At 43.5% G+C, this 24,169-nt stretch overlaps 4 protein-coding genes across 4 annotated transcripts; 2 read left to right on the top strand and 2 right to left on the bottom strand.

Annotated features, from left to right (window-relative positions):
- Window positions 1–33: 33 nt before the first annotated feature.
- On the top strand, window positions 34–10,133 carry LOC143102828 (testis-expressed protein 2-like). Its single transcript, XM_076266641.1, has 11 exons — window positions 34–1,269; window positions 2,468–2,668; window positions 3,137–3,440; window positions 3,879–4,081; window positions 4,473–4,622; window positions 5,485–5,584; window positions 6,477–6,609; window positions 7,478–7,615; window positions 7,800–8,009; window positions 8,152–8,272; window positions 9,975–10,133. Exons 1-11 carry the CDS (start codon window positions 34–36, stop codon window positions 10,131–10,133), a joined length of 2,955 nt encoding a protein of 984 aa, XP_076122756.1.
- A 946-nt stretch (window positions 10,134–11,079) lies between these two features.
- Window positions 11,080–17,546, bottom strand: LOC143101940 (large ribosomal subunit protein uL3-like). Its single transcript, XM_076265246.1, has 10 exons — window positions 17,524–17,546; window positions 16,583–16,775; window positions 15,980–16,148; window positions 15,283–15,418; window positions 13,359–13,545; window positions 12,155–12,315; window positions 11,935–12,036; window positions 11,633–11,728; window positions 11,295–11,414; window positions 11,080–11,184 (listed from the first exon to the last, which is right to left on the bottom strand). Exons 1-10 carry the CDS (start codon window positions 17,524–17,526, stop codon window positions 11,122–11,124), a joined length of 1,230 nt encoding a protein of 409 aa, XP_076121361.1. The 5' UTR covers window positions 17,527–17,546; the 3' UTR covers window positions 11,080–11,121.
- A 1,464-nt stretch (window positions 17,547–19,010) lies between these two features.
- ndufb10 (NADH:ubiquinone oxidoreductase subunit B10) lies at window positions 19,011–20,230 on the top strand. The gene is made up of 4 exons (XM_076265255.1): window positions 19,011–19,228; window positions 19,543–19,681; window positions 19,798–19,937; window positions 20,060–20,230. The coding sequence occupies exons 1-4, from the start codon at window positions 19,081–19,083 to the stop codon at window positions 20,143–20,145; spliced, it is 513 nt and encodes a 170-aa protein (XP_076121370.1). The 5' UTR covers window positions 19,011–19,080; the 3' UTR covers window positions 20,146–20,230.
- Window positions 20,231–21,742: 1,512 nt separating this feature from the next.
- On the bottom strand, window positions 21,743–24,049 carry rps2 (ribosomal protein S2). The gene is made up of 7 exons (XM_076265250.1): window positions 23,962–24,049; window positions 23,321–23,458; window positions 22,983–23,180; window positions 22,634–22,807; window positions 22,326–22,485; window positions 21,958–22,049; window positions 21,743–21,851 (listed from the first exon to the last, which is right to left on the bottom strand). The coding sequence occupies exons 2-7, from the start codon at window positions 23,453–23,455 to the stop codon at window positions 21,780–21,782; spliced, it is 831 nt and encodes a 276-aa protein (XP_076121365.1). The 5' UTR covers window positions 23,456–23,458; window positions 23,962–24,049; the 3' UTR covers window positions 21,743–21,779.
- Window positions 24,050–24,169: the final 120 nt, after the last annotated feature.

Below are 24,169 nucleotides of genomic sequence, written 5' to 3'. Positions count from 1 at the left end.
ATCTAGAGGCGGGCAGTAAAGGGGTGTAGCAGCATGGAAGACAGTGAACTCGTTTTGTCCCTGGATTGTGATGAAGAAGGTCCCTCTGTGTCCTTCTCCAAGGAGAGACAGCGTGCCACAGCCGAAGACACTGGCCAACGGTCCCACGGCTTCCGTGTGCCCCTTTCCCCCTCCAGCCCCGATCTCTCCGTCTCCACCCCAGGGCACCTCTCCAACCTGGTGAAGTCCTCTTCCTCAGACATCGAGACCACCCAAGAGGCTCAGGGGACCATTCGGTCCAAGCCTCTGTTCAGTCTGGTCAAGTCCCTTTCGTCTGAGATCTCCCATCACGACTCCGAGCCCGCCGCTCTGTCCAAGTCGGACTCCAGGCTGCACCACCCCAGGCCCTGGAAGCAGCTTATCCTCAGCCAACCGGCTCCCAGAGTTGCTCAGCCAGACGTACCCACAGGAGGGGACCCCCTGACGCAGATGGAGGATCCGCGCTCTCCTGGCTGCCTCTCGCCCACAGAGGCCTGCGGCAGGAGCAGTTCGATCATCGCCGAGCTGGAGGACACCCGTCGCAAGTTCTCAGAGGCCATGCAAGAGCCCTTCAACATGTTCAGCAAGATGATGGGAGACGAGGGCAGCCCTAAGCAGAAGGCTGGCGGCGACTCACCCAGTTCCCAGGGCAGCGGCGGGGGAGTAAACATTCCAGTGAAGGGTGAAGATGCAGGTGGAGGACAGAAAGAGGTAGGAAGTGGAAGCCCACTAGCGGTGTTTGACACTCCATGTAGAAAGCTCTGGATGGCACCGGTGGACCCCAGCCAGTCCACGGAGGTCCCCCGCAGAAGCACAAAGATGGGCGGCAAGGACATCCGCTATGAGATCTGTACCTTTGGAGATGTAATGCAAGTGGTAGAAGTCCAGGGGAGTTCCAAAGCAGGTGGCAGTGGAAAGCAATCCCAATCCCAATCCCAGTCCCAGTCTCGACCTCAGCCTCAGCCGCCTCTGGTCCCTTTGCGGCAATTCTCTTCCTGGCCCTTCCGCTGGTTCTTCTGTGTGGGATTCCTGGTGTACACCTTCTTTGTGGTGCCTCTGCCCTCCTACCTGACAGGGCTGTCCCTTGGGATCGCCTGTGGGTTCATGATGGGCCTATGGGCAGTGATGTTCCTGGCTCCAAAGCGGCCAGTCAGACGGATGCCACTGCCTCAGCGAGCCCCACCTTCACCTGACGACAGCATGCCCACAGAGTCCCTCAGTAAAACCCATACCGATCAAGGACTCCTACAGGTTAGTGTATTCACAATAATGTATAAATGCTCTATGCCTTTTGCTTGCAGCACACATTAATCTGATGGATGGACTTTCTGGAAAATGCTCACAAATACCCACAAATAGTTAGCTTAAATGAAAATGTCTGGTCTAAAATTTCAGCAAGCCGTAGTGTCTGCATTTCTGCCTTCGTACAGCAGTTTTGGAATGAATCTGTGCATCTACTTAATTCTGTCAGTATTGGGTCAGATGCTGATTACTGCTGAAATCAGCTCCAGCTAAATGCACAGTGCCTCTTGGGCCTGTTGTGTGTGATTCATCTTGAGCTTTCCCTCTCAGAGAAGAACATTTATCCCCCTGAAGGTCTCAATTTCCTCAACCATTTCCTGTTTAAGTCTTTTTATCAGTAGAATTGTTATATATGTCTGAGTGGAAAAATGAAATGCAGCAGCAGTGTCCCAACCCATGCTGCTTACCAACCATTCTCTTCACCTGATGTAAACATTGAGGAGCTGGTCCCCGATCAGAACTGCTGCATGTGCATTTTCCTGTCATCCTCTCTCCTCCAGGGCAGAGGCTGGCTTTTTAGAGTGATTACAGCTACCTGCCAAGATGCCAAACTAGCATCTGCTGAAGGTCTACTGGACATTGTAGCACAACATTAGCACGCAAACAGACCTGTTGTCCTCTGTGTCCTCTGAAACGAGATCAAGACAACAAACGGAATGATTAACCTTTCAAGTTCAATTGGGGATTTTCATTGCCTTTAAGTCAATTAGTTCTGAATGAGCTAAGAAAACCTAATGGAACACTATGGGATTTTAGGCTCCAACACAGACCTACTGACAGACACAATGTCTCTAGGCTTTGAGTAGGCTACTCTGCATGTCTGAGCAGAAAAAGTGTTTCATGTTATGCTTGACACTTCCAGATAGTGTTATATGGTTGCACTACACAGATACCAGATGCAAATTGAATTCACATTACAGTAAGTGGTATTAGAGGACCCATGTGCTCTTTTACTTTAATGTGAAATGGAGAATTTGAACAGGGAACAGTAACTTATCATTTGTCATTTTACATTCTGCTGAACAGAATGTAAAATTGACTGAAAAGTTCTGTTGTGAATGGTCTGCTAGTTCTGTTGACATCTATGCTTCATTGTAGCGATGTCCTGATATGGAACTCTAAAGTCTGTCTCTGTTTTGGGGTGCAGGGTTGGATGAATGCAATGGATGCCTATGACCCAGAGACATATCAGCCTTCACTCACTCACTCTGTATACGCCACACTGGATGGCTCGTGTCTGCGCTTGTCCTACCCGCGCAGCAACATCCCCCGCAGGGCAACCTTCAACGAGCCCCTTCATGAGGCAGTATTCACTCACACATGCACATTCCAGCTGGCCAACAGCAAGGTGAGGCTACGCTTTGCTATTGTCTCTTGTGACTGGATTGGATTCAGCTAATTTCAGAATTAGCACGCTAAACTCAGTATTCAGCCAATTTGTTTGGTTATCAATCACATATGACACATTCAACTGATTTTAGCTTAACATGCTGAACTCAATTACCAATTAATTAATTTGAGCCATTTTAGCCATGGGTTGGTAGCATAGACTGTAAAAAAATAGCTGGTAGCTAATTGGTAATTGGTAGCTATATTCAATATGGACCCTTTCAAGAGAGTTCCATTTTCAGCATCATAGTTGGCCCCACAAGACTTCCATTCCATATGTTATCTTAATGCAGAGGAAGTAGATTGGGAACCAAATAGAACGTTCAAGCATTGTTTTTGTTTTTATTGTTGAAAGGGTCTATAGTCATTTGTTTTAATGTGTCTTCTCATATTGCTCTGCTTGCCATTTACCTTATGGGCTCTCTAGGTCTTTCTGTTGCCCTCTGCCCTGGCTCGCAAGCGAATCTGGAACAAGAAATATCCCATCTGCCTCATCCTAGCAGAAGGAGCAGAGAGCAGAGAGGAGGGTATGGTAGGGCAAGCCATGGAGGGGGAGGATGAGGAGAAAGGAGATAAGCATCCACTACTATCAGACTCTGAGCGTGATCTCCCCACCACACTCTACCTCTTCGGTCGCACAGGAAGAGAAAAGGAAGAGTGGTTTCAGCACTTCCTATCAGCGTCCAAAGGAGACATCCAGGGCAAGCTCCGTCAGGATGAGTCACAGACTGGTGAGCGCTGGTAGACTGAGTAGAGAGACTCTCAAGCAATATGTGCATGACTGGATAATACTATTGTAATGTCTCACGAAAATGCCAGTGATTTTTTATCTCATACACAGCACAATAAACAGGCATTAGAACTCAGTGGCCCGTGCCTGGCCCAGATCATCAAGAGAGTGACAACTTCCACAACCCGTCACATTTATCCCTGGGGGTCCGCCCCCTCTCGCCAGACTGCCAACCATCAGCATGCCCGGGGTTATACATAGCGCGGGCACGCTGATGATTGACAGCCGGTCACTACATTATGATAAAAAGGACTGGAAATCTGGATTATCTTTGTTGCTTTGTTGCTTTTGTAGCTGACACTGAAGAGTCAAACTTGCTATGTTCTGATATATCTACCCTTACTCTTTTCTCTTTTCTCTTTTTCTTGGCCTCTTTTAGAGGTGTGTAGTGGTGGTGGATCAAGCCAGGGCAGCACCGAGGACCTGTCCTCCATGCTGGGCCTGAAAGAGGTCTCCGGTGCCATGCGAGAGAAGGTTTTGCTGGACTACGACTCCTACATGGCCCACTTTGTGTGCAGGAGTGGTAGCCCCACACCCAGCCCCAGCCACAGTGACTCAGGAAGCCCACAGATCAGAAAGAGGGTGAGCATTATCCAGATCGTTAAGAGATATCAGTAGTTTTGTTTTACAAAATCACATAATACTGTAACTGTCAGAGCAGTATGAATTAATGAAATAAAGAAGTCCTTTCTGCAGCTGAATCATCACTTACATGGGAAAATTCTCCTCAGCATAGCCTGCTTACAGAGATGAGTTGCTGTGCTAAATTTAGCATGTGAGCCATCAGAGTCTGGACTAGCTTTGAAAGTTTAGCGCGTCTGCCCTCTGGGTCTTAACTACAATATAAATTTCAGCTTCAAAAGAGACAAAACTAGAATAGAAAATGTTACATAATATCAGGGTAGACCAAACATTGACAACCTTAAGACAGGTCTCAAAATAATGTGCATGGTGTCTTTTGTTTTCTGAGCAGTTCTCCAGCGACCCTGGTCTGGGCCCTGGGGATTTAGAGCCTGCCTGGGTCAATGCCATGCTGGGGAGGATATTCTGGGACTTCCTACGAGAGCGCTACTGGGCCGACCTGGTCGCCCACAAGGTCCAGAAGAAGCTTACCAAGATCAGGGTGAGAGATTCCAGCAGCCACCACTCAAGAGCCACACTTGAGTATCTCTGCCGCTGTTTCCATATTCAGTCATTGAAATTCCCTCCATTTAAATTCAAAATAGCCTTCATTATGGTGAAATTATGCTTCATTTGTGTGGCAGTTGATGTTCACAGTATTGTAGCACCTTTTGGCCGCATCCTTTCATTTGCCAGGTTAAACTATGAAAATAGGCACAGTCCCAAGCATGCCATAGAGAGCCAGGCTTTTGTATAGCAGCCAGAACTGAAGGTCAGTGCAGCTCAAATTGCCCTATAGAGACTTCTGTTCCATCAGACACGCACAGAGGAAGTCATCAGCAATTACAGGTGACGGTGACATTGTTACTGGAGAACACACATTTTTGTGATTAAGTATTCCACTGTAGCTTTGAGGTAGAGGAGAAGAGAAAGGTCTATTGCTTCTGTGTCATTTGCTGTGATTCCTTTTACAAAGTTCTGCATGAGTCAGATGCCTGTGATAATGAGTCCTCAGCTCCAGGACCACTGGCTATTCATGTGTATAACTTCTGCTTGATAGGAGGTGTTGGTGTGTTTGTTGCTTATGTGGATCATCTTTATGTTATCATCTTTATTTCATGACGATGTTTCTGTGCTGCTATAACCTCATGTCAAATCAGGTGTTGTCAACAGCTGGTACTGTAGATCATTTATGCAATGTGAAGTGACACACTCATCAATTTTACTCAACAGGCTGTCATATATTCAAGCTGCCATCTTTCTCTCAGTCACAACAGGTTCTCTCTTGTTGTATGCTGACAAACTACTTTCACAGTAACACCGCAATTGTTTTTAAATTCAGCAAAATGTTTGTCCCTGTGCAGTTGCCATACTTCATGAACGAGCTTACACTGGCTGAGCTGGATATGGGGACCTGCTTGCCTCAGGTGTTGAGCACCTCCAAGCCATCAGTGGACCACAGAGGTGAGTGGATATGCATATACTGTATGAGACCTTTCTCATATCATATCATATAATATACACAGTATATACAGTGCACAGTGTATAAATATAGCTTTACACTACAATTGGTAAGTATCTACAGCTCAGCAAGTTTGTATTTAAAAAAAAAAAGGACATTATTTAATTTTCATATGTAGCCTTCATCTGTCCCTTGGCAGTATTCTAGGCAGGCGATGTCAAGGCCAGTCAAGCCATCAGTAGTTTCCACCCGTCCGCCACACTCACTGTCGCTCATGTCACGTCAACAGCTCCTCTTTAATCTCATTTACGGATTAGATGGCTCTTTAATGCAGGCCTATTGTTGCTTGACAATAGGCCTCGGTAATCTACTTACACTTCCTCATTTAATCTCATAATGAGCTGATATGTCCCATTTTTGCATGACTTATTTCCAAATTGTTTTTGTTTAGTTAAATCATAACAAACAAAATTATGTCAAAGTAACTTTTAGTTTTAAGTTTCTGTTTTATATTTTAAGTAACCAAATGAAAACCAGTGTAATGTCACACATGAGTCATTGAAATGTTCTACAGATCAGACCAACACAAGCATGTCTCTGTAAAAAATAGCGCGTGTTTATAATGTAGATTGTTCAAAAGAATCACCTACTGTACATACATTACCTACTGCAATGTGTGTGTTTCGATTATTGGCTTGATTTAGTTTGTGTAGTTTGTGGTATAATTTGCTGGAAATCCACTGTAATAAAAGTTTACATTTAAGCATTCAAAATGTAGTTATGCCCAACCCTCTCTCTCTCTCCATCTCTCTTTCTCTCTCTCTCCCCCCTCTCTTTCCCTTTCTTTTTCTCTCCCTCTCTCTTTCTCTCTCGCTCTCTCTCTCTCACTCTTAGGACTGTGGCTTGAGATGGAGATAGTCTATGCTGGTTCTCTGCAAATGACCTTAGAAACCAAGATGGACCTGTGCAAGTTAGGCAGAGAGAGTGTGAGTGAGGCAGATGCCATCCCAGAGACAAGTCATTTGAGGTACAGTATGTGGTGCGTGCGAACGAACACTGCAGAGCAAACTTGCCATTGTGTTCCCCAGTAGTGCTCAGACTTGACCTGGAGAAAGGGATTAGCAAAGACATTTCTCCTTCCTCTTTATCAAGTAACCTTCATCTTACTTGTTCCTGAATTGGGACATGGAGATCTGCTTTCAGCACAGCATCACTCACACTCCTGCTGTGATTACCTAAGTGCACTGTATGTGTGTTCGTGCATGGCAGTATGCCCATGTTTGTGTGCGTAAGTGCACGTGTGTGTGTATGTGTGTGTGTGTGTATGTTTAGATGTATGAAACTGGGCAGGGACATGTAGGCCCTCCCTTTGCAGTGAGCTCTGGAAGATAGCCAGCTGCAGCAAAGGCACAAGGACAGTGATCAATGACCAGGACTGACTCCAAGAAGGAGAAGTCTTTCTGCTCCCCACTACCTCTCCCTGCTCAATCCTCTCCTAGTGCCTCTGAACGCACACCAGTGACAAACTGCTCTTACAAATCGCTTTTCTTACCCTATCGCCAACTCATCCTGTCTCATTGTCTGGTAGCCCTTTTTTTAGACTATTGGAGGACTTTGCTATGTAATTGGAACAAAAGAGATGCTCGGTAGGTTAAATTCAGTGATTCAAGCAAAAAGCAAACTCTACAGTTCTAACACAAGCTTAGTAAGTGGATCATAAATGTATATTTTTTATGTGAGTGGTCTCATCCCTCATAAGGAATGTATGTGCTTGTGAGTGTGTGCGTGTATGTGTGTCTGCACGCACGCATGCGAGTGTGTCTGTGCATGTGTGTGTGTGTGTGTGTGTGTGTGTGTGTACTGCCCCACTAATGGGCTCTCTCTCCCGCTGCCAGCTCTAATCCCCGGCTGTCTATGTTAGCCGACAGTGACGAAGAGTCCTCCAGCGCTGGCTCCTCTGATGAAGAGGAAGTCATGCCAGCTGAGCCCCAGGGAACTCTGGGAGATAAGGGCACCCCTCCAGGTGCAGACGGGTAATTATCCACTTGACCTCCTGTTGATTCCCAAGTACACCAGAGGGCTAGACTGCAATGGAGAGCTTGTCTTGGGTAACAACTAGGGACAATTGGAAAAGAATGTGATGGGGTGAACAGACGTGTTGGCACAGTTAGTAAGATTTGATATGAAGTCTGTGTCACTATTGTCTGCACCATACAGCCATGCAGGGGGAAGCACAGGCAGAAGGTTCCTGCGCTTTGTGGACAAGATTGCCAAATCCAAATACTTCCAGAAAGCCACTGAAAATGAGTACATCAAAAAGAAGATCGCCGAAGTCTCAAACACACCGTTACTCCTCACGGTGGAGGTCCTAGAACTGTCAGGAACCCTGGCTGTCAACATTCCTCCTCCCCCTACTGACAGAATATGGTACAGTCTCAGTGTTGGTGTGAATAAAACAAAATAATAGATATTTAGTATCTTAAGGTCTGTAACAAATACTAATTTCAGATCATGTGGGATTCTATCCAAATGTGTGTGTGTGTGTGTCTGCGTGCGTGTGTGCACGCAGGTATAGTTTCCGTGTGCCTCCCCGACTGGACCTGCGTGTGCGGCCAATGCTGGGGGAGAGAGAGGTCACTTTCACTCATGTCACTGAGTGGATTGAGAGGAAGCTACAGTGTGAATTTCAGGTCAGTCCACCTCCTCTCACCAGACAGCCACCCACCTCAGCATTACACTCTCAACATCACTTTAGCCTTAGCAACAAAGACCAAGGATCACTTAACCAATAAAAAAATCCTCACGGACCACCTAGCTAAAAAAAAAAAGTAGACCTACTTTAACAGTATATTACACAATAGGCTTACTCACCTTGCTTATTGTGTCAGAGGATTAACAGAGAATTTAAACTGGCGTATCTTACATAGGCATGTTGCAGAACTGTTTGGATTTAGATACAAGTTGGTTCAACATTGCAAACAACTCATCTATATTATGCGGCGGTCATATAGGTTTAGTCAGATTTTTTTTTTTTTGATTTTTTTTTCGCACGCCAAGTTTTGTGGAATTTCGTTCATGGGGGGCCACACAATAAATTAATTTATGTTACTATACACCAACTGGCCTGTAGGTGGCCGGAGACAGTTTTCTGTGAATATCTCGAGAACCGTAGGGCCTAGGAGGTCCACCTTTTTTTTATGTATGTTGGTCTTAAGGGGGCATGTCAACCCATCCCATTACCACTTATTTCATGTATAGTTTTCATCACAATATCTCTGGCTGACAAGGTCAAAACTGCACAAACTGCAATTAAAAGTGTAGGATCATTATGACACCCTCCGAATGCATGCCAAGTTTTGTGTACTTTCGTTCATGGGGGGCCTTACAATAAAATCATTTATGTGTACATTTAGTGACGTACACCAACAAGGATTCCCGGGACACTGAAAGACCGGGGTACACAAAACTTGGTGGGCATGTAACCCCACATGGATAGCATGGAACCGTCGTTTTTCATTTTGATCTGTAGCCCCCCCGCTGGACCGGACCCCCGAAAGGAGGGTAGGGCAGACACAGTTCTCTGTGAATATCTTGAGAACTGTAGGGCCTAGGATGACCATTTTTTTCTGTATGTTTGCCTCCAGGGGTCATGTTAACCCATTTCATGTGCACACATGTGCACAAACAGATACACACACACACATACATTCACAGTAATCATACGTATGACACATACTCACACAGAAGACATATGTAAGCATGCATGCACAGGCACATACGCAGGCACACACACAAACAAGCACGCACACACACACACACACACACACACATAACATAAACATGTACATGCACACATGCACACAATTCAAGAATTTCTCAGAATTATGAACAGGCAAGATGGAGGTGGGGTTGTATAAAATGAATTTTACATGTGAAATCTATTAACTAATCATGTTTTGGTACTTGTTGTCTAGCAGATACCAGTGAGAATTGAGTGTGGATAATGCAATTTAGTGAGACAGAATCATATAGGCCTTTCAGCGTGATTTATTTTTGTGGAAAAAATGTCCTGGACTGGGCGGCGGTCATATTTTGTACCGCTCTGCGGTACATCTAGTATTTTACCATGTCTGCTCGCGGACCACTTGGGATAGCTTGCGGACCCACAGTGGTCCCCGGACCACACTTTGAGAAACACTGGTCTAGAAGAATGAAGTGTCTAGATTAGTAGATATTAATACATATGCAGCATATGTACAACTATTGGTTTGGAAAGAAGTGTTTTGTTTAGAGTTTAATGTAAATTATTCTGTACTCAGCTTCCTTTGGGAGACTCTCCTCCCATTGTCACTCTCTCTCACCTCACTTTCTCGCTTCTGTCACACAATCCAGAAAGTCTTCGTCATGCCAAACATGGACGACCTCTATTTGCCTCTCATGACCCCTGCAGTGGACAATCCTCCAGCATCCCACGATTCTACATCCCAGTGCTCCCAGAAGTCGTCAGTGGACTTGCAGGGAAGCAGGGAGGACAGCTTTGGTTCGGAGTGAGATGGACAGATGAGTCCTCGTTAAAAACGAAGTGACCAGTGCCTCTGACTTGAGACACCATGTGTGTGCAGGGTTTCTCTAGAACCTGCTGGTCAAAGGGCTTGGACTTTGATGACCATGTACCAACATGTGTCCTGGTGTGCCATCACATCAGTGAGGAAGTGACAGAACCATGTTGTACATATGAAATGCAGATAGAGGATAGAAGTCTATACCAGTCTAATGAAGCTGAAATGGTTGGTTTGTAAAGCCTAGCATGGCCTCCGCAAGGACAGAGTTTGGGTCACTGAGATCAGTCAGGAAAGGTTGTCTTGTGTCCACTGTCCAGTAGAGGACAGAGAAGAGCACTTTTATTCCCTGTTTGCCCCCTTGGTTTCATTGAGAAGCAGCTTGCAGATCTGCATGTCATTTGTACTGCCTGACTAGTCTGTTTTGTGTAACAGGCAAAATGTGAATGACGTGTATAAATGTACATTCTTGGATGTATCTTGTCGATTGACTATGTTCAATAAATAATTTTCCATTTCAGCGTTTCCATTATTTAGGAATGCCTAGCGCTCAAAGCAACAAATAATTCCTTAAGTGAACTGAGGCCTTGGCAGATGAAAGCAGCAGTAGTATGATGATTTGGTCTCACTAGCACTAGTGATTTGGTCACTCACTAGCTAAAAGGCAACGGACTTGCACTAAAAATACTGAAACTTGGTAGTATATATTTAAGCTGTTCTTAAATTCCTGTAGGGTATCAGAACAGGATTGCAATATGCCATCAAAATGAATTGGGAGATAGGGAGATAAAACTAGCAGAAATAATTGGTAGATAAAACTAGTAACTAGTGCATAATGTTCAAGATAATAATGTAGTTCAATCACTATTCCCTAACTGATAACCGTGAAACAGCAATTGTTTGGTAAATACAATATTTATTGTTGTTTTTATTTGATGTATTTTGTTCTTCTGGTCAGACATTTCCTTTGTACTGTATTCTCAGTCCAGCTCATCAGTCTTCGTTTCTGGTTGTTTCTTCAGGGCATCTTTCTTCAGTGGACCCTGTGGGAGAGTGGGAAGAGAGGAGATGAATGGACACTGTTGCTGTGGATCCTGTGAGACTTATGAAACAATGCTGACCCCACTGGACAAAGATGCTGTGTTTCTCTTACCATGAACGCTCTCTTCTCCTGTGCAGTCTGGAAGCGTCCAAAGCCAAACTTGGACGTGGTGTCAATGAACTTGAGCTCGATTTCTTCCTTAGCCTTACGTGATGTGTGCACAAGGAGAGACTGAGGAAACGACAGGACAGACAGGAATGGCCCAGTCACTCAAACGCTACACAGCCAGATTTTCAAAAGCTATATTATAGCTGGTCCACAACCAACAATTGTCTAATTAGGTCATTTGTCTGAGACATTTTTATATATACACAATCTTTTATTAGTATTGCATGTTATTTTGTTATTTAATAATCTCATATTTTGAATAATAAATATACACCTCATACCTTTCTGAGAGTAAGGACACGTTTTTTGGTGCCAACCACACAGCCTTTCAGCATCAAGAAATCATTGTTGACTTCTCCGTAGTGTGGGAATCCACCCTAGGTGAGACAAGCAGAGAGAGAGTTGGGAAAGGAGTGAGAGCTGTCTGTGAAGCCATTGTTTTTGCTTCTCTGAAGGCCTTTAAATCATAACAAAGATTTACAGAGTAATTTGTTCTGTTTTCTTTTTCTGTTTGCTAAAGGACATTGAGAAAGTGTACTGTATAATGCTGTGTCCAATACCAGTATGCAGTTTGTTTCAATACCATTGGGGTGATGGTCTTCTGAGTGGTGTCATAATTTGTGGAGGCGTTGTTGCGGATCACTTTGCCATCCTGAACATGGACCCCTTTTCCAATACGGTATATCTACAGCACAGGAACGCGATAAACACGTTGATTTGAGTTGATCACTCACAGAGATTACCCTCACCAGCCTCACAGTCATCTTAACTCAGACACATGAAGCTGCACTGGTCAGTCCCACCTTCTTGTTGAGCTCTGTGCGGTGGTTGTATCCTTTCTGGCCGGCGCGGGCGATAGTGTAGGACACGCGGGCGGGATGCCAGGCGCCGATACATGCCACCTTACGGAGACCTTTGTGAGTCTTCCTGGGGAGCTTCTTGGTGTGCCAGCGGCTCGTCACACCTGACCAGGGAGGAATGAGGAAATGGGGGCATCCCAACCACACCATACAGTTCTCATATGGACATTCACAGGACGATTCATAACACTTATTTTGCACATTCCAGTGTTGTTGACAGTTTGAAAGTACATAGTATAATGTTGTTTTTTTGTCTGGTCCAGTACTGGCCTAGATTATGGAGATTCTATTGTCAAAACATTTGAAGAAACTGTTTTTGCAGAGTAGTGCCCTGTTCTTGCAACAGAACAGTTGCGGGGGCAGCCGTGGCCTACTGGTTTGCACTTCGGACTTGTAACCGGAGAGTTGCCGGTTCGAACCACGACCAGTAGGCACGGCTGAAGTGCCCTTGAGTAAGGCACCTAACCCCTCACTGCTCCCCGAGCGCCGCTGTTGTTGCAGGCAGTCCACTGCGCCGGGATTAGTGTGTGCTTCACCTCATTGTGTGCTGAGTGTGTTTCACTAATTCACGGATTGGGATAAATGCAGAGACCAAATTTCCCTCACGGGATCAAAAGAGTATATATACTTATATATATACACCATCACAGGCTCAGTCATTGCAAGCGCCTCTTGATTGATTAATCACCACAATGTGGATACTGATTTTAGAATTGATTTAGATTAAGCGTTAGTTAGTATAATTTGTATTTTAGTACATTTAGTATATTCTTTATCTTCTACTGTCCTTATTGCTTAGTTGTGTTCTTATATTATATACTTTTAATTACTTTTTCTGCTGTTAGTGAATGTGTGTGTGTTGTCTGTATGCTACTGAGACCTTGAATTTCCCCTGGGGATCAATAAAGTATCTATCTATCTACTATACAATACACACCACATGCAGGATGAAATTTTACTGTACCAGAACCTATAGCTACTGTGCAACATATTATGTTGATCTATAGATTTACTAACTATGTCAACTATTTACTTAATGGTAGTGACAAATAGGCAATTGAATGGGTTTGCCGTTAATGCCTAAATACACATTGTGTGTTGTTATCTGTCACAACATCAAGTGAAACAGTTTCCCAACCCAGCCTACCTTTGAAACCGTGACCCTTGGTAACACCAAGGACATCAATCAACTCGTTTTGACTGAAGACAGAAGCCACAGGAACAGATTGCTCCAGCCTCTCTATCGCCCAGTCTACCTTCTCCGCTATGGTGCCTCCATTCAGCTGCACCTCCATCAGGTGGGCTTTTTTCTGCCTAAGAGGTAGCAAACGCATCTGCGCGCGCGCATACACACACACACACACACACACACACACACACACACACACACACACACACACACACACATACATATACATATACTGTGTGTACACATATATGAATAAAATATGTTGAGGTGCACAATGGAGAGTGTAAACTTACACAAATACGAACAGACACATAGACATCTATTACAAACATTTCAGGTAAGTGCATACACATTTGACGCATGCTAAAGCGCATGCATATGACAATGGTGCTTCTGCTTTGGACTGAAAGAAATCCCTGCCTGGTCTTCAGAAAATAATCCTAATACTTGCAAACACTCTTGCTACTTCTAGCTCTGCTTTGTTATGATATAGAAATCTGATATGAAGTCCTCCTGCCTACAAACCCTGGCCTAGACATTTACACACACACACACCCGGAAATACTACAGAGCAAAGGGGGCGTCATTGCAAGAGTTGTTTTGTATATCAAGTGACCGTGTGCTCATTTAACTAAGTCATGTGCTCTCTTTACTAAATTGTGTGCTAATTTTAAGAAATTGTGCTCTAATTTTAATTAAAATCGTGTGCTCGATATTTAAATTGTTCCCACATTTTATTCTCAGAAACTAAGAGAAGCAGCACAACAGATAGTTCAGTAAAGCTGGAAAGTTTGGGTATCTACACATTAGACATTTCCCTTAAACAATAAGGCAGAATCCAAACATTGTTAAAATTCAAACAACAAAGTGCCAAAACTGTCATAAAAGACAGACTGTTGCAGTCACTTTGTAGACAGTCTACTGGGTCTACTTCATGCCTATTGGGTTATATGCCTATAAGACCCAGCCGTGGCCCACTGTTTAGCACTCTGGACTTGTAACCGGAGGGTTGCCGGTTCGAGCCCCGACCAGTGGGCCGCGGCTGAAGTGCCCTTGAGCAAGGCACCTAACCCCTCACTGCTCCCCGAGCGCCGCCATTGTAGCAGGCAGCTCACTGCGCTGGGATTAGTGTGTGCTTCACCTCACTGTGTGTTCACTGTGTGCTGTTTGTGTTTCACTAATTCACCGATTGGGTAAAATGCAGAGACCAAATTTCCCTCACGGGATCAAAAAAGTATACTTATACTACTTACTTAAGACCCAACAGAAGTTGAACTCTAATGAACATTTCCCTGTCCCATCCTATCTGAAGTGTAATGGCTCTCTGGAGACCTTTGCCGGAGGACTTGCCAGAGTCTCCTAAGAAAATGTATTTTTAAACTGCCATACGATATCCCATCCCCATTCACACCATTGAGCTAGACGAGTTTGGGTGGGGCGTGGGGAGGGGGAGGGGTGCTGAGAGGGAGGCGACATGAGTTGTAATCTTTCTGACACATGTCAGTGGAACAAGAAGGACTATATGGCAGCTGTCCACATAAACAGCTCATTGGAGCACCTGAGAAGCCCCTAAGGAGGATTCAACCATGCAGGTACCCATGAAGGCCAAAACGTCCTGTTTTTACCATTTCCGAGCAGACTTGAATAAGGTCAACTGGATAGAGCAGGCACAGGAGAGACTAAATACCAAGGGTCATGAAACTAATCATAGTTTATTATCTAAACCAATGCTTTAAAATGAAATTAATTTAATAAAATAAGTATTTGATTCAATATTTCTGTCAGAAATGCACCTGGACCTTCTCAGCTGATGACCTGTAGATCTAAAGATATGTGGTGAAATAGGGATTCTATCCAATACAAGCAGTTGGGCCCACTGTACCTGGGTGTGCACTACGACGCGGATGACGGAGCAGTATTTCTTCATGGCGTCAAAGTCCTTCTCCAGCTGCTTCTTGCCCACCTCATCTTGCCATTTTTTGCTGTATTTTGTGAAGGCCTTCTTCTTGCTCTTGTACCTAAAGGAGGTTCAGTGGTATGAAAAGGACTTAATATTTAAACTTAATGGGGGCAGCCGTGGCCTACTGGTTAGCGCTTCGGACTTGTAACCGGAGGGTTGCCTGTTCGAACCCTGACCAGTAGGCACGGCTGAAGTGCCCTTGAGCAAGGCACCTAACCCGCTGTGGATGCAGGCAGCTCACTGCGCCGGGATTAGTGTGTGCTTCACCTCACTGTGTGTACACTGTGTGCTGAGTGTGTTTCACTAATTCACGGATTGGGATAAATGCAGAGACCAAATTTCCCTCACGGGATCATATATACTTAATATTGACAAGAAGATTCGTGAATAATAAGTGAATAAAAACAACACAATGAGACTTTAAGAATAGTGAATAAATAACATGTGAAAAGAAGAATAATGGATTCAGTCTAAATTAAATTAAACATTTGGCTAGCTTTAAACCAGATCATTATACAATTTGCACTTAACTGCTTTAAATGATCAAAGATGACATAAAAATATCCCACCAACGCACACTGAATATAAAACTGAATTTTGCTATGACGGACAAACACACCAGTTTTTGTAGAATTTGCGTCGGCATTCATCACTCATATGCTCAGCGAAGACTGTCTTGAAGTTGCGCAGGCCCCTGATGGTGCTGATATATCCAACGATTCCCACGACCACGATGGGGGGTGTCTCAATGATGGTGACCGCCTCCACCTCCTCACGCTTGGACTGCTCTAAGAGAAGGAAGAAGATACCCAAACAGCACATGACAAAGTCATTCTTGACCTGCCAGTGGCGTTCCACTCCCAGAATTTCCATTGAATTAGTTCTGTCAAACCACGTGATTTAGGTGTAAACAATGACATATTGATATTGATGATTATATTGAATTGATGGAGCAAAATGTGCCAATCCATCTCCTTCTATGAAGATCAAGTATTAGCCACTGCACATCGCATTAAGTGACTGAGCTAACAATAAAAAAGTAATGTGGTGGTTAATCCTTGAATCTTCATTCATACATTTCTGCTACCAGCCCGCACCTGTTGACTGGCTGCGAATATGAATTTCTGTTTAGAGACCATCTTCATTCATATTACATTAAATGGAACAATGATTCAATAGCATGACTGGGTATGGGTTCTCATTAGGAATGCATTTTACGTACTCATGGCTGTGCGGTGCATCTCTCTCAGAGTATGGGTCATGCCAGCCTTGTAACCCATGAAGGCGGTGAGGTGCACAGGTTTGCTGGGGTCATCCTTAGGCCAGGTGCGCACCTTCCCCCTGTGCTTATGGCTGCGCTTACGGGGCAGGAAGCCCATGTGCCCATGACGAGGGGCATGGAATTTACGATGAGACTATTATAAACAAAACAAATCAGATGATAAATATTCATTGTATTTATCCATCCATCACCTGACATACACACAGAGACACACCTGAGCAATTATATAGCCTCCCTTTCAGCAAGGCCATGGTGTAACTCTAGTATAGTGTATAGTGTCAAAATGAAGTCATTTTATTTTGTTCATATATGCAGAAAGTGAGATTCTCACCTTAACAGTTATTTTAAATTATTATATTTATTAGGGGTCAACATAATAATAGGAACATAGGTGTGCTATGTCCCTCTAGTTTGAAATACAGCTTAAAAGAAAGTAAAGAAGGTAAAGAAGATAATTATGGCAACATTTTTAGAATACAAATCTTTTACTGGCTGAGCTTCCGTTATTAGTTTTAGGTTATGTTTTTAGCATTCCCTTAAGCATAATCACATTCAACCTATTTAATAATCTTGACCAAGTATGTTTATTCACACAAAATGTGCGGTTTCCTCTTTACTTGTTGACTCTATACTAGAGAAACGAATCGACAGGTTCACAAGACTCCATGCCACGAGGTACACACATGCACAGACCGTAACAACTGTCAAATCAGAAGTCCCCCTGTCAGGGAATCAATATTATTAGATTGTCTCTTTAAGGAGTAATAAAAGGACAAACATCACACACATATTCCAATATACTAAACCTTTCAGAGTTGATAATGGTATATCTGAGTGACTCTAGGAAAGGAAGGAGAAGAAAAGTCAGGAGAACGACTAACCATAGTTGTGCACGCTTTCCCGGCTGAGGTGCAAAGAGACAGGAGCAAGTGCAGAACTGAGAGTCATACCTAAGACGATATGCACTTAATCTGGTGGTTGGCACAGCCAAGGAGCGGTTTTACTTTTCAAACCACCTTCAGTGCCAAGTTATGATGGTGCTAAATTTGGGGAGGGGAAAGGGGGTGCTACTCTGCAAAGATCTTTAGGTTCAGTGAAGCTGACTACAGCCCCTCTGAGGAAATCTGGCTATATGATTTCACACAGGATAAAACAAAACCTTAAATAAAAAAACATTTGTCACTGGTAGTCAAGGATGAGACACTCGAGTAAAGTTTTTTGTGTCTATAATTTATTTTATTGACATCTTTCTACCTCTGACATCTGAAATCACTTCTGTGCTTGCTCCAGGGGATTTAGGCCTTGGGCTCTATAAAGTGTTTTGAAACTACATTGATTGTGAATTGCACTATACAGGCTATAGACTATGTCTCACAGTGAACCTGATATTATATATTATTATAACTTAAGTCACTTTGACAAAGAATTGTGTCTGCTATAGACATACAACTCCATAACAATAACTATAAATTAATAAATAATTATTTAGATTTTTCTATAATTTATAATGTATGCCTTTAAATAAATATATAAAATGGTTCAGTTCAATGTAATTTACTATGAACTAATGTACTTCTTTTTTTGATATTTTTTAGAATATGAAGTCCATAGGCATTTAATGTAAAGTGTGTGGCTGCGTTGTGGTAGGCTTTAAATCCGTTCTAGTGATCTAGGAAGGTCCTGCATTATGGAACCCCCCCCCCAACACCCCCCCAGGACCGCCCTGTGGAACTGCACTGTGACTGCGCAGCCTAACGTGTTGCTGCTTCATATCAAGCCTGATATACTTGAAATGACTGCATATCAATGTAAATATACAGTACACACAAGCACAAGTTTAAACTTCATGTAAATGTTATCAAAGTTATTTATCACTCTGCCACAATGCTGCTGCTACTACTACTCTGTCAGAAGGTTACGCTAGGACTATGTAAATATACAACACAACTATCTCTATTTTTTTGATATATGTTCTATATTTCTATATTTTGATATATGTTCTATATTTCAGTCTCGCACTTTAATGTCTTTAAAGTATGTCTATGTCTGCATGGGAAAGTAAAAAACGAAATTTCTATTATTTGTATGACCAGTGCATGTAAAGAAATTGACAATAAAGCCGACTTGACTTGACTTGAGAGCCATCTAGTGGAGGAAAATCAGATCACTACTTTTAAAACAGAGACCTTTAACCTTTGAACTTTTTGCTTAAACATTTCCAATTATTCGTTTGATATGAATTTAAGCACAAGTTATGAATATGTTCCACTCAATTTCGTATGTTTAGAATATGTAAGAAGAAAAAATGTGCTCTATTCATAATGTGCGGTGACCTTTACGTCTCATGGTCGTCCATATTGTTTACTCTACGCAAGCGCACATTGAAGGGGTTAGGAGTGTTGAGGTCGAAGTAAATGAGTGGAGTTTTCTTGTAAGAAATGCCGCAGGAATACGAGAAAGATGCATACCCAGAGCCTCCCAAACGGACTCCGGTTCCCGAGAAGGAGACCGCCCTCCCGAATCCAGCTCTGATTGCCTCCAAACTGTTTTATTATTCCGTGGACTATCCGGTCACCAAATTTAGAGGTAACGTTAGCCAGCTAGCAGATAGGTTAGCTAAGGTGAACGAAAGCTAGCAATCACCTGTGAGTAGTTACCTGTCTGAGAATCAGTGTTGCTTATGATAACATGTCAGGTCTTGGTTGTCGCAGCCCTTTTGTTTTAGTGTCACTGACAATGTTGAGCCTTCAACGGCGACCAGGCTAGAAATGTTTGATTGCTAGACGAGGTGCATGATTGCTAACCATCAGTGTTGCTAGCTGTTGTCAAGCCCTAACTATCGCTGTCTTCCTGCAAAGCTAAGTCTGTTTTCTCCTTGACCGTCCCGTTTTTTTTTTTAGAAATCATTGATGGCGTTCGGGGTCAGAACAAGTACTACTACTATCACCAGAACTTCCGACGTGTACCAGATTTGACTGAATGTGTCGAGGGCGACTATCTGTGTTACTATGAGGCGGAGATGCAGTGGAGGAGAGATTAGTAAGTGACTATTCTTTTATTCAGCTCTAACGTTACCTCACACCGTTATCGTCGATCTTAATATGACGGAAACTTCAATTCTAACAGGACTGTTTGGTTTACCTTTTGACATTCAGTAAGGTTGACCAGGAGATCCTGAAAATAATGCAGGAGCGCCTTCGTGCATGCCAGCAGCGGGAGGGCCACAGCTACGTGGAGAACTGCCACAACGACCTGCAGCAGTTCAATGAAGTTGCCAAGGCCTTCAACTCTCGATGTATGTATTTTCTCTCCCCGTTGCATTGATGTACATAAGTCAGTAGGACACGAGTGTTGTATATGAAGATAACATCACACGCCTCGGCCTTCACATGTGTATATACTTTCTTTATGGTGCAGATGCAGATTTGGGAGCTCACGCGAATAGCCGCAGGTGTCTGATGAAGCAGAAGCAAAGGATGCTCGAGCAGCAACAAAAAGCCTGAGGGCTCAAACTTAACACTTCATCTATTTTCTGTGGCGACCCCGTGTGTATGTAACTGTAAGATAAATAAATTTATTGGAAAACTGTCAAGTGTCTGTTTAAAGATGCAGAAGAAAGCCCGTCTTGCGAATATGGAATATCTACCACTATGAAATAAAACCCATTCATGGTCACCTTTATAAATGCCTTACTTTTGGCCTTAAAACGAATTATAGAAGGGTTTTAAGTAGAAATATGCTTAAATTATGGTCAATGAAGGAGAAAAGCCTTCTTGAGAATTACCCTTTTTTGGTTTTGCCCTTGCCCTTAATGAATTAACACTTTAAAATATAAAGATATACTTAAATTGTCCTTAATTACCTCCTCAACCACAACAAAAGGGAACCCCGACTTGACAAATTGTAAGGGAGGTTTTACTCTCACTGTGGGCCTTTTACAAATTAGGACCACTTCATAACGTTTTGGTATGTACTTAAATTACCTGAGAAATCTAGATGCACCTTAGCAATGTAGGTCTGGCTCGTCAGGCTACCAGAAATCACATTTTGTACTGTACTGGTCTGCAGACCATGCTTTTAATGAGGCCCATAAACTAGTCTCCACCCTGGTTGGGGGCCGTTAACATTTGAACAGGTACCTGGTGCTCTCCACCTTGTCCGAATTTTGAAATGCATCACCAAGCCCTGAAATATTACAGTATTCCCAAACTAGTGGTACAAGTGCCCTTCCAACTAGTCAGTGGCTTAAAAAATGTTATGGGAAAATGACTGACTGGTACCATCACACTGGGTTTAGTCATGTAGTTTAGCCACTTCTGTTCTAGACCCATCACTACTCTGAATCGACACATAAGAAATGAGATCAGTTCTCCCACAAATGTGATCCCAGTGTAATTACCAACATTCTTACCACACTGACCAGCTGTATCTAGTCAGAAAGGTATACTTACAATATTTTTGGGTCTTCATTACATTTACCAGTTCCTGCTCTTGATAACTTTATATAATGCTGCACAGGGTAAAGGCATGCTTCAGTTTAGACCAGTGGTTCTTAAACTTTTTGTCTGCCGACCCCCCATGGGCCAAGTCTTACAACCCCCCTTCTGTCTAACCGGCAGAATTTGGTTTTGAAATGTTGCGAGATTGGCATTGGAAGCAGAAACAGAAACTGTCTTCTCGTAGGTAGGCTGTCAACATCAAAGGCATTACATCAATGGCAGCCTTTGACTAAAAACCTTTACAAAAATGTCTAATCCAGACTGCAAATCATTCCGCAAACTCACTAATATTTTTGCCGACCCCCAGTTTGAGAACCACTGGTTTAGACCAAGGTTTGCAATTGCAAATTATGCTTGTACTTAAAGGCATTTGCATAGCTACACACCCACTGGCATGTGGTGACGCAACACAACTGTGTGTAGGCACCGTTAGTCCCAAAAAGGTGGAGAACCTCTAGTTTAGAACATTTATAGTCTGCCACTTAATGCAAGGATTCACCAATGAGGTAGATCAATAAATACATGACACCATCCACAGTACTTATCCACCCAGCGCAAACCCCAAAATCCTTTGAACTTGAGAAATTACAAAAGACAAAAATGGATTCAACATTTTACTTCATCTGTTGTACAAAACTTTATGTGGCTGCCTGGAGAGCCTTCTGTACAGCAACCCTTGAGTGGGTCTTTGCCAGATGATCCGTGAATTCCTAGAGGGGAAATATTGAACAAGTCAGGACCATTGACAAAAGTTATTTTCAAATCTTACATACAAATACCATTAACAGCTTTACTTCAACCAATTCAATAACTCACCTGATATGGAGACTTTGTAAACACGGTCTCCTTCCAGAGGTCAGGGGTCAGGTAGCTGTAGGTCTTGGAAATGGCATCAAATGTTGCCTTGGCTACAGGGAGGGAGCACAGTCAATACCTCAAATGAATGTTTTACACCACCAAGAAGTCATTAATCTCAATTAAAAAAAAGACTGTTGAAGTGCACTTCAGGAACAGGAAAACCAGATATGGTATCCCTGCCGTGCATTAGGGCATTCATTGCTCTGTCTCCCTTGAAACTCGGCTAGCACCACAGAAAGACACTGCCAAACCAGAGAGGGAGAGGTCCATCATTTAGTTCTGTAGGCAATAGCTACCCTACCAGCAAACAAAGGTAGCAAACTCACCAAAGTTGCCCAGGGTGGCAGTGCAGCCTCTAGCGGAGGTGTAGCAGTCATCAATACCCGCCATCATGAGAAGCTTCTTGGGAACGGGAGCAGACACGATGCCAGTACCACGGGGGGCAGGAATCAGACGCACAAGTACTGAGCCACAGCGGCCAGTAACCTGAAACACACAAGAGAACAAGAGGGTCAAGAAACAGCCGACAGCGTTCAAAATCACAAATTCCACAACAGGAGAAATCGAATGGAGTCAAGTCATTGAGTCAAGAATCAAAAGGCAATGCTACAACAGCCAATACAATGCATCTCACCTTGCAGGGCACAGTATGGGGCTTTCCGATTTTGTTACCCCAGTAGCCTCTCCTCACAGGGACGATGGACAGCTTGGCCAAGATGATGGCACCACGAATGGCAGTTGCCACCTCCTTGGAGCACTTCACTCCCAGGCCAACATGTCCATTGTAGTCACCAATGGCAACAAAAGCCTAAAAAAATAATTACAACTGATCACATGTCCAAACATCTTTGACAATCAGTAAATATACATTACAATAAATTCTCTTATTTACACTTACTCCATAATTACTCCCATCTGGATTGATACTAATCTACATTTCATAAGCAAACACACAATGGGCTTTTCTGCAGACACCAGCTCACCTTGAACCTGGTGCGCTGTCCAGCCCGCGTCTGCTTCTGCACAGGCATGATCTTCAGAACCTCATCCTTAAGTGCAGTGCCCAGGAAGAAATCAATGATTTCCGACTCTTTGATGGGGAGGGAGTACAGGTATATCTCCTCCAGGGACTTGATTTTCATGTCCTTAACAAGGCGACCAAGCTTGGTCACGGGCACCCACTGCAGACAGAAAATCAAGCCAGATAGTCTGATCATCAGTTCTCCTCATACTAGTGATGTATAGTCAGTGTCCATGGCACTTTTAATTGAAGGCTTTAACGCAGCCATTTTCCTCAGAACAAAATGTGAAGTTAAGGTACCTCCTTGTCCTCGGACTTGCCACCCCTGGCCCCACGACCACGTCCGCGGCCCCTGCCGCGTCCACGGCCACGACCTCGGCCCCCGGTGCCGAAACCTCCGCGAAAACCTCCTCTACCACCGGCGTCGTCCGCCATTTGCTACAATAGAAAAAACACAAACACTATAATACAAACATTCATACATCTGACCAACAGAACTCCGGTCACAAGGCAACTATCAGAACAACGTGGGTTTCCAATGCCTGGGAACACGAACGTTAGCTAACACACGCTAATTTCCTGTTAGCGGGAACGTTAAGGTACACCAAATGGTAATGCGGTAACCCAAATCACATAAACCGAACTATACATGCACAATAACATATATACAAACGCATAGCGTCAATATATTATCCGTACGCTGTGTATAGAGAGCCAGTATAACGTTGGAAGTAATGAGAAGTAGTGACTGCCGCCATTTATCAATGACCATCAGCTATAATGGCTTTATAAAAGTTTCTGTGATGAACAACGCTTAAATATCACAAGCAATATTAATGTTAAAGTTACACGTACATATAACTCGCAAGTTTACGATTCTAGATGCTATGATTACCAAGATAATAAACAGATTTTTCCAAAGACACGAATGCACCACTTACGTGATTTCTGTTAGCAGGAAGAAGAAGGCTTGACGTAGGTTCCGGTAAGATTTATTAAGCCAGAACTATCGCGATGTTTCGTTTGTTCCCCATGGATGTGGTACTCTGATGGTGTTCATACAGAAACTAGATCTGTAATTTCTTGTATGAGTAGGCTATGGGTTTAAAATAATGACTTACATGCAGTGTAAATAGCAATGTTTGCCTG

The sequence above is a fragment of the Alosa pseudoharengus genome, unplaced genomic scaffold (assembly GCF_046254945.1).
Source record: "Alosa pseudoharengus isolate Yale_2024_CS ecotype anadromous, Long Island Sound unplaced genomic scaffold, YU_APseudo_1.1 YU_APseudo_1.1_scf_4, whole genome shotgun sequence".
NCBI lineage: Eukaryota > Metazoa > Chordata > Actinopteri > Clupeiformes > Clupeidae > Alosa > Alosa pseudoharengus.
The sequence above is the reverse complement of the archived record's forward strand: the minus strand, read 5'-3'. Positions and strand labels throughout refer to the sequence as shown.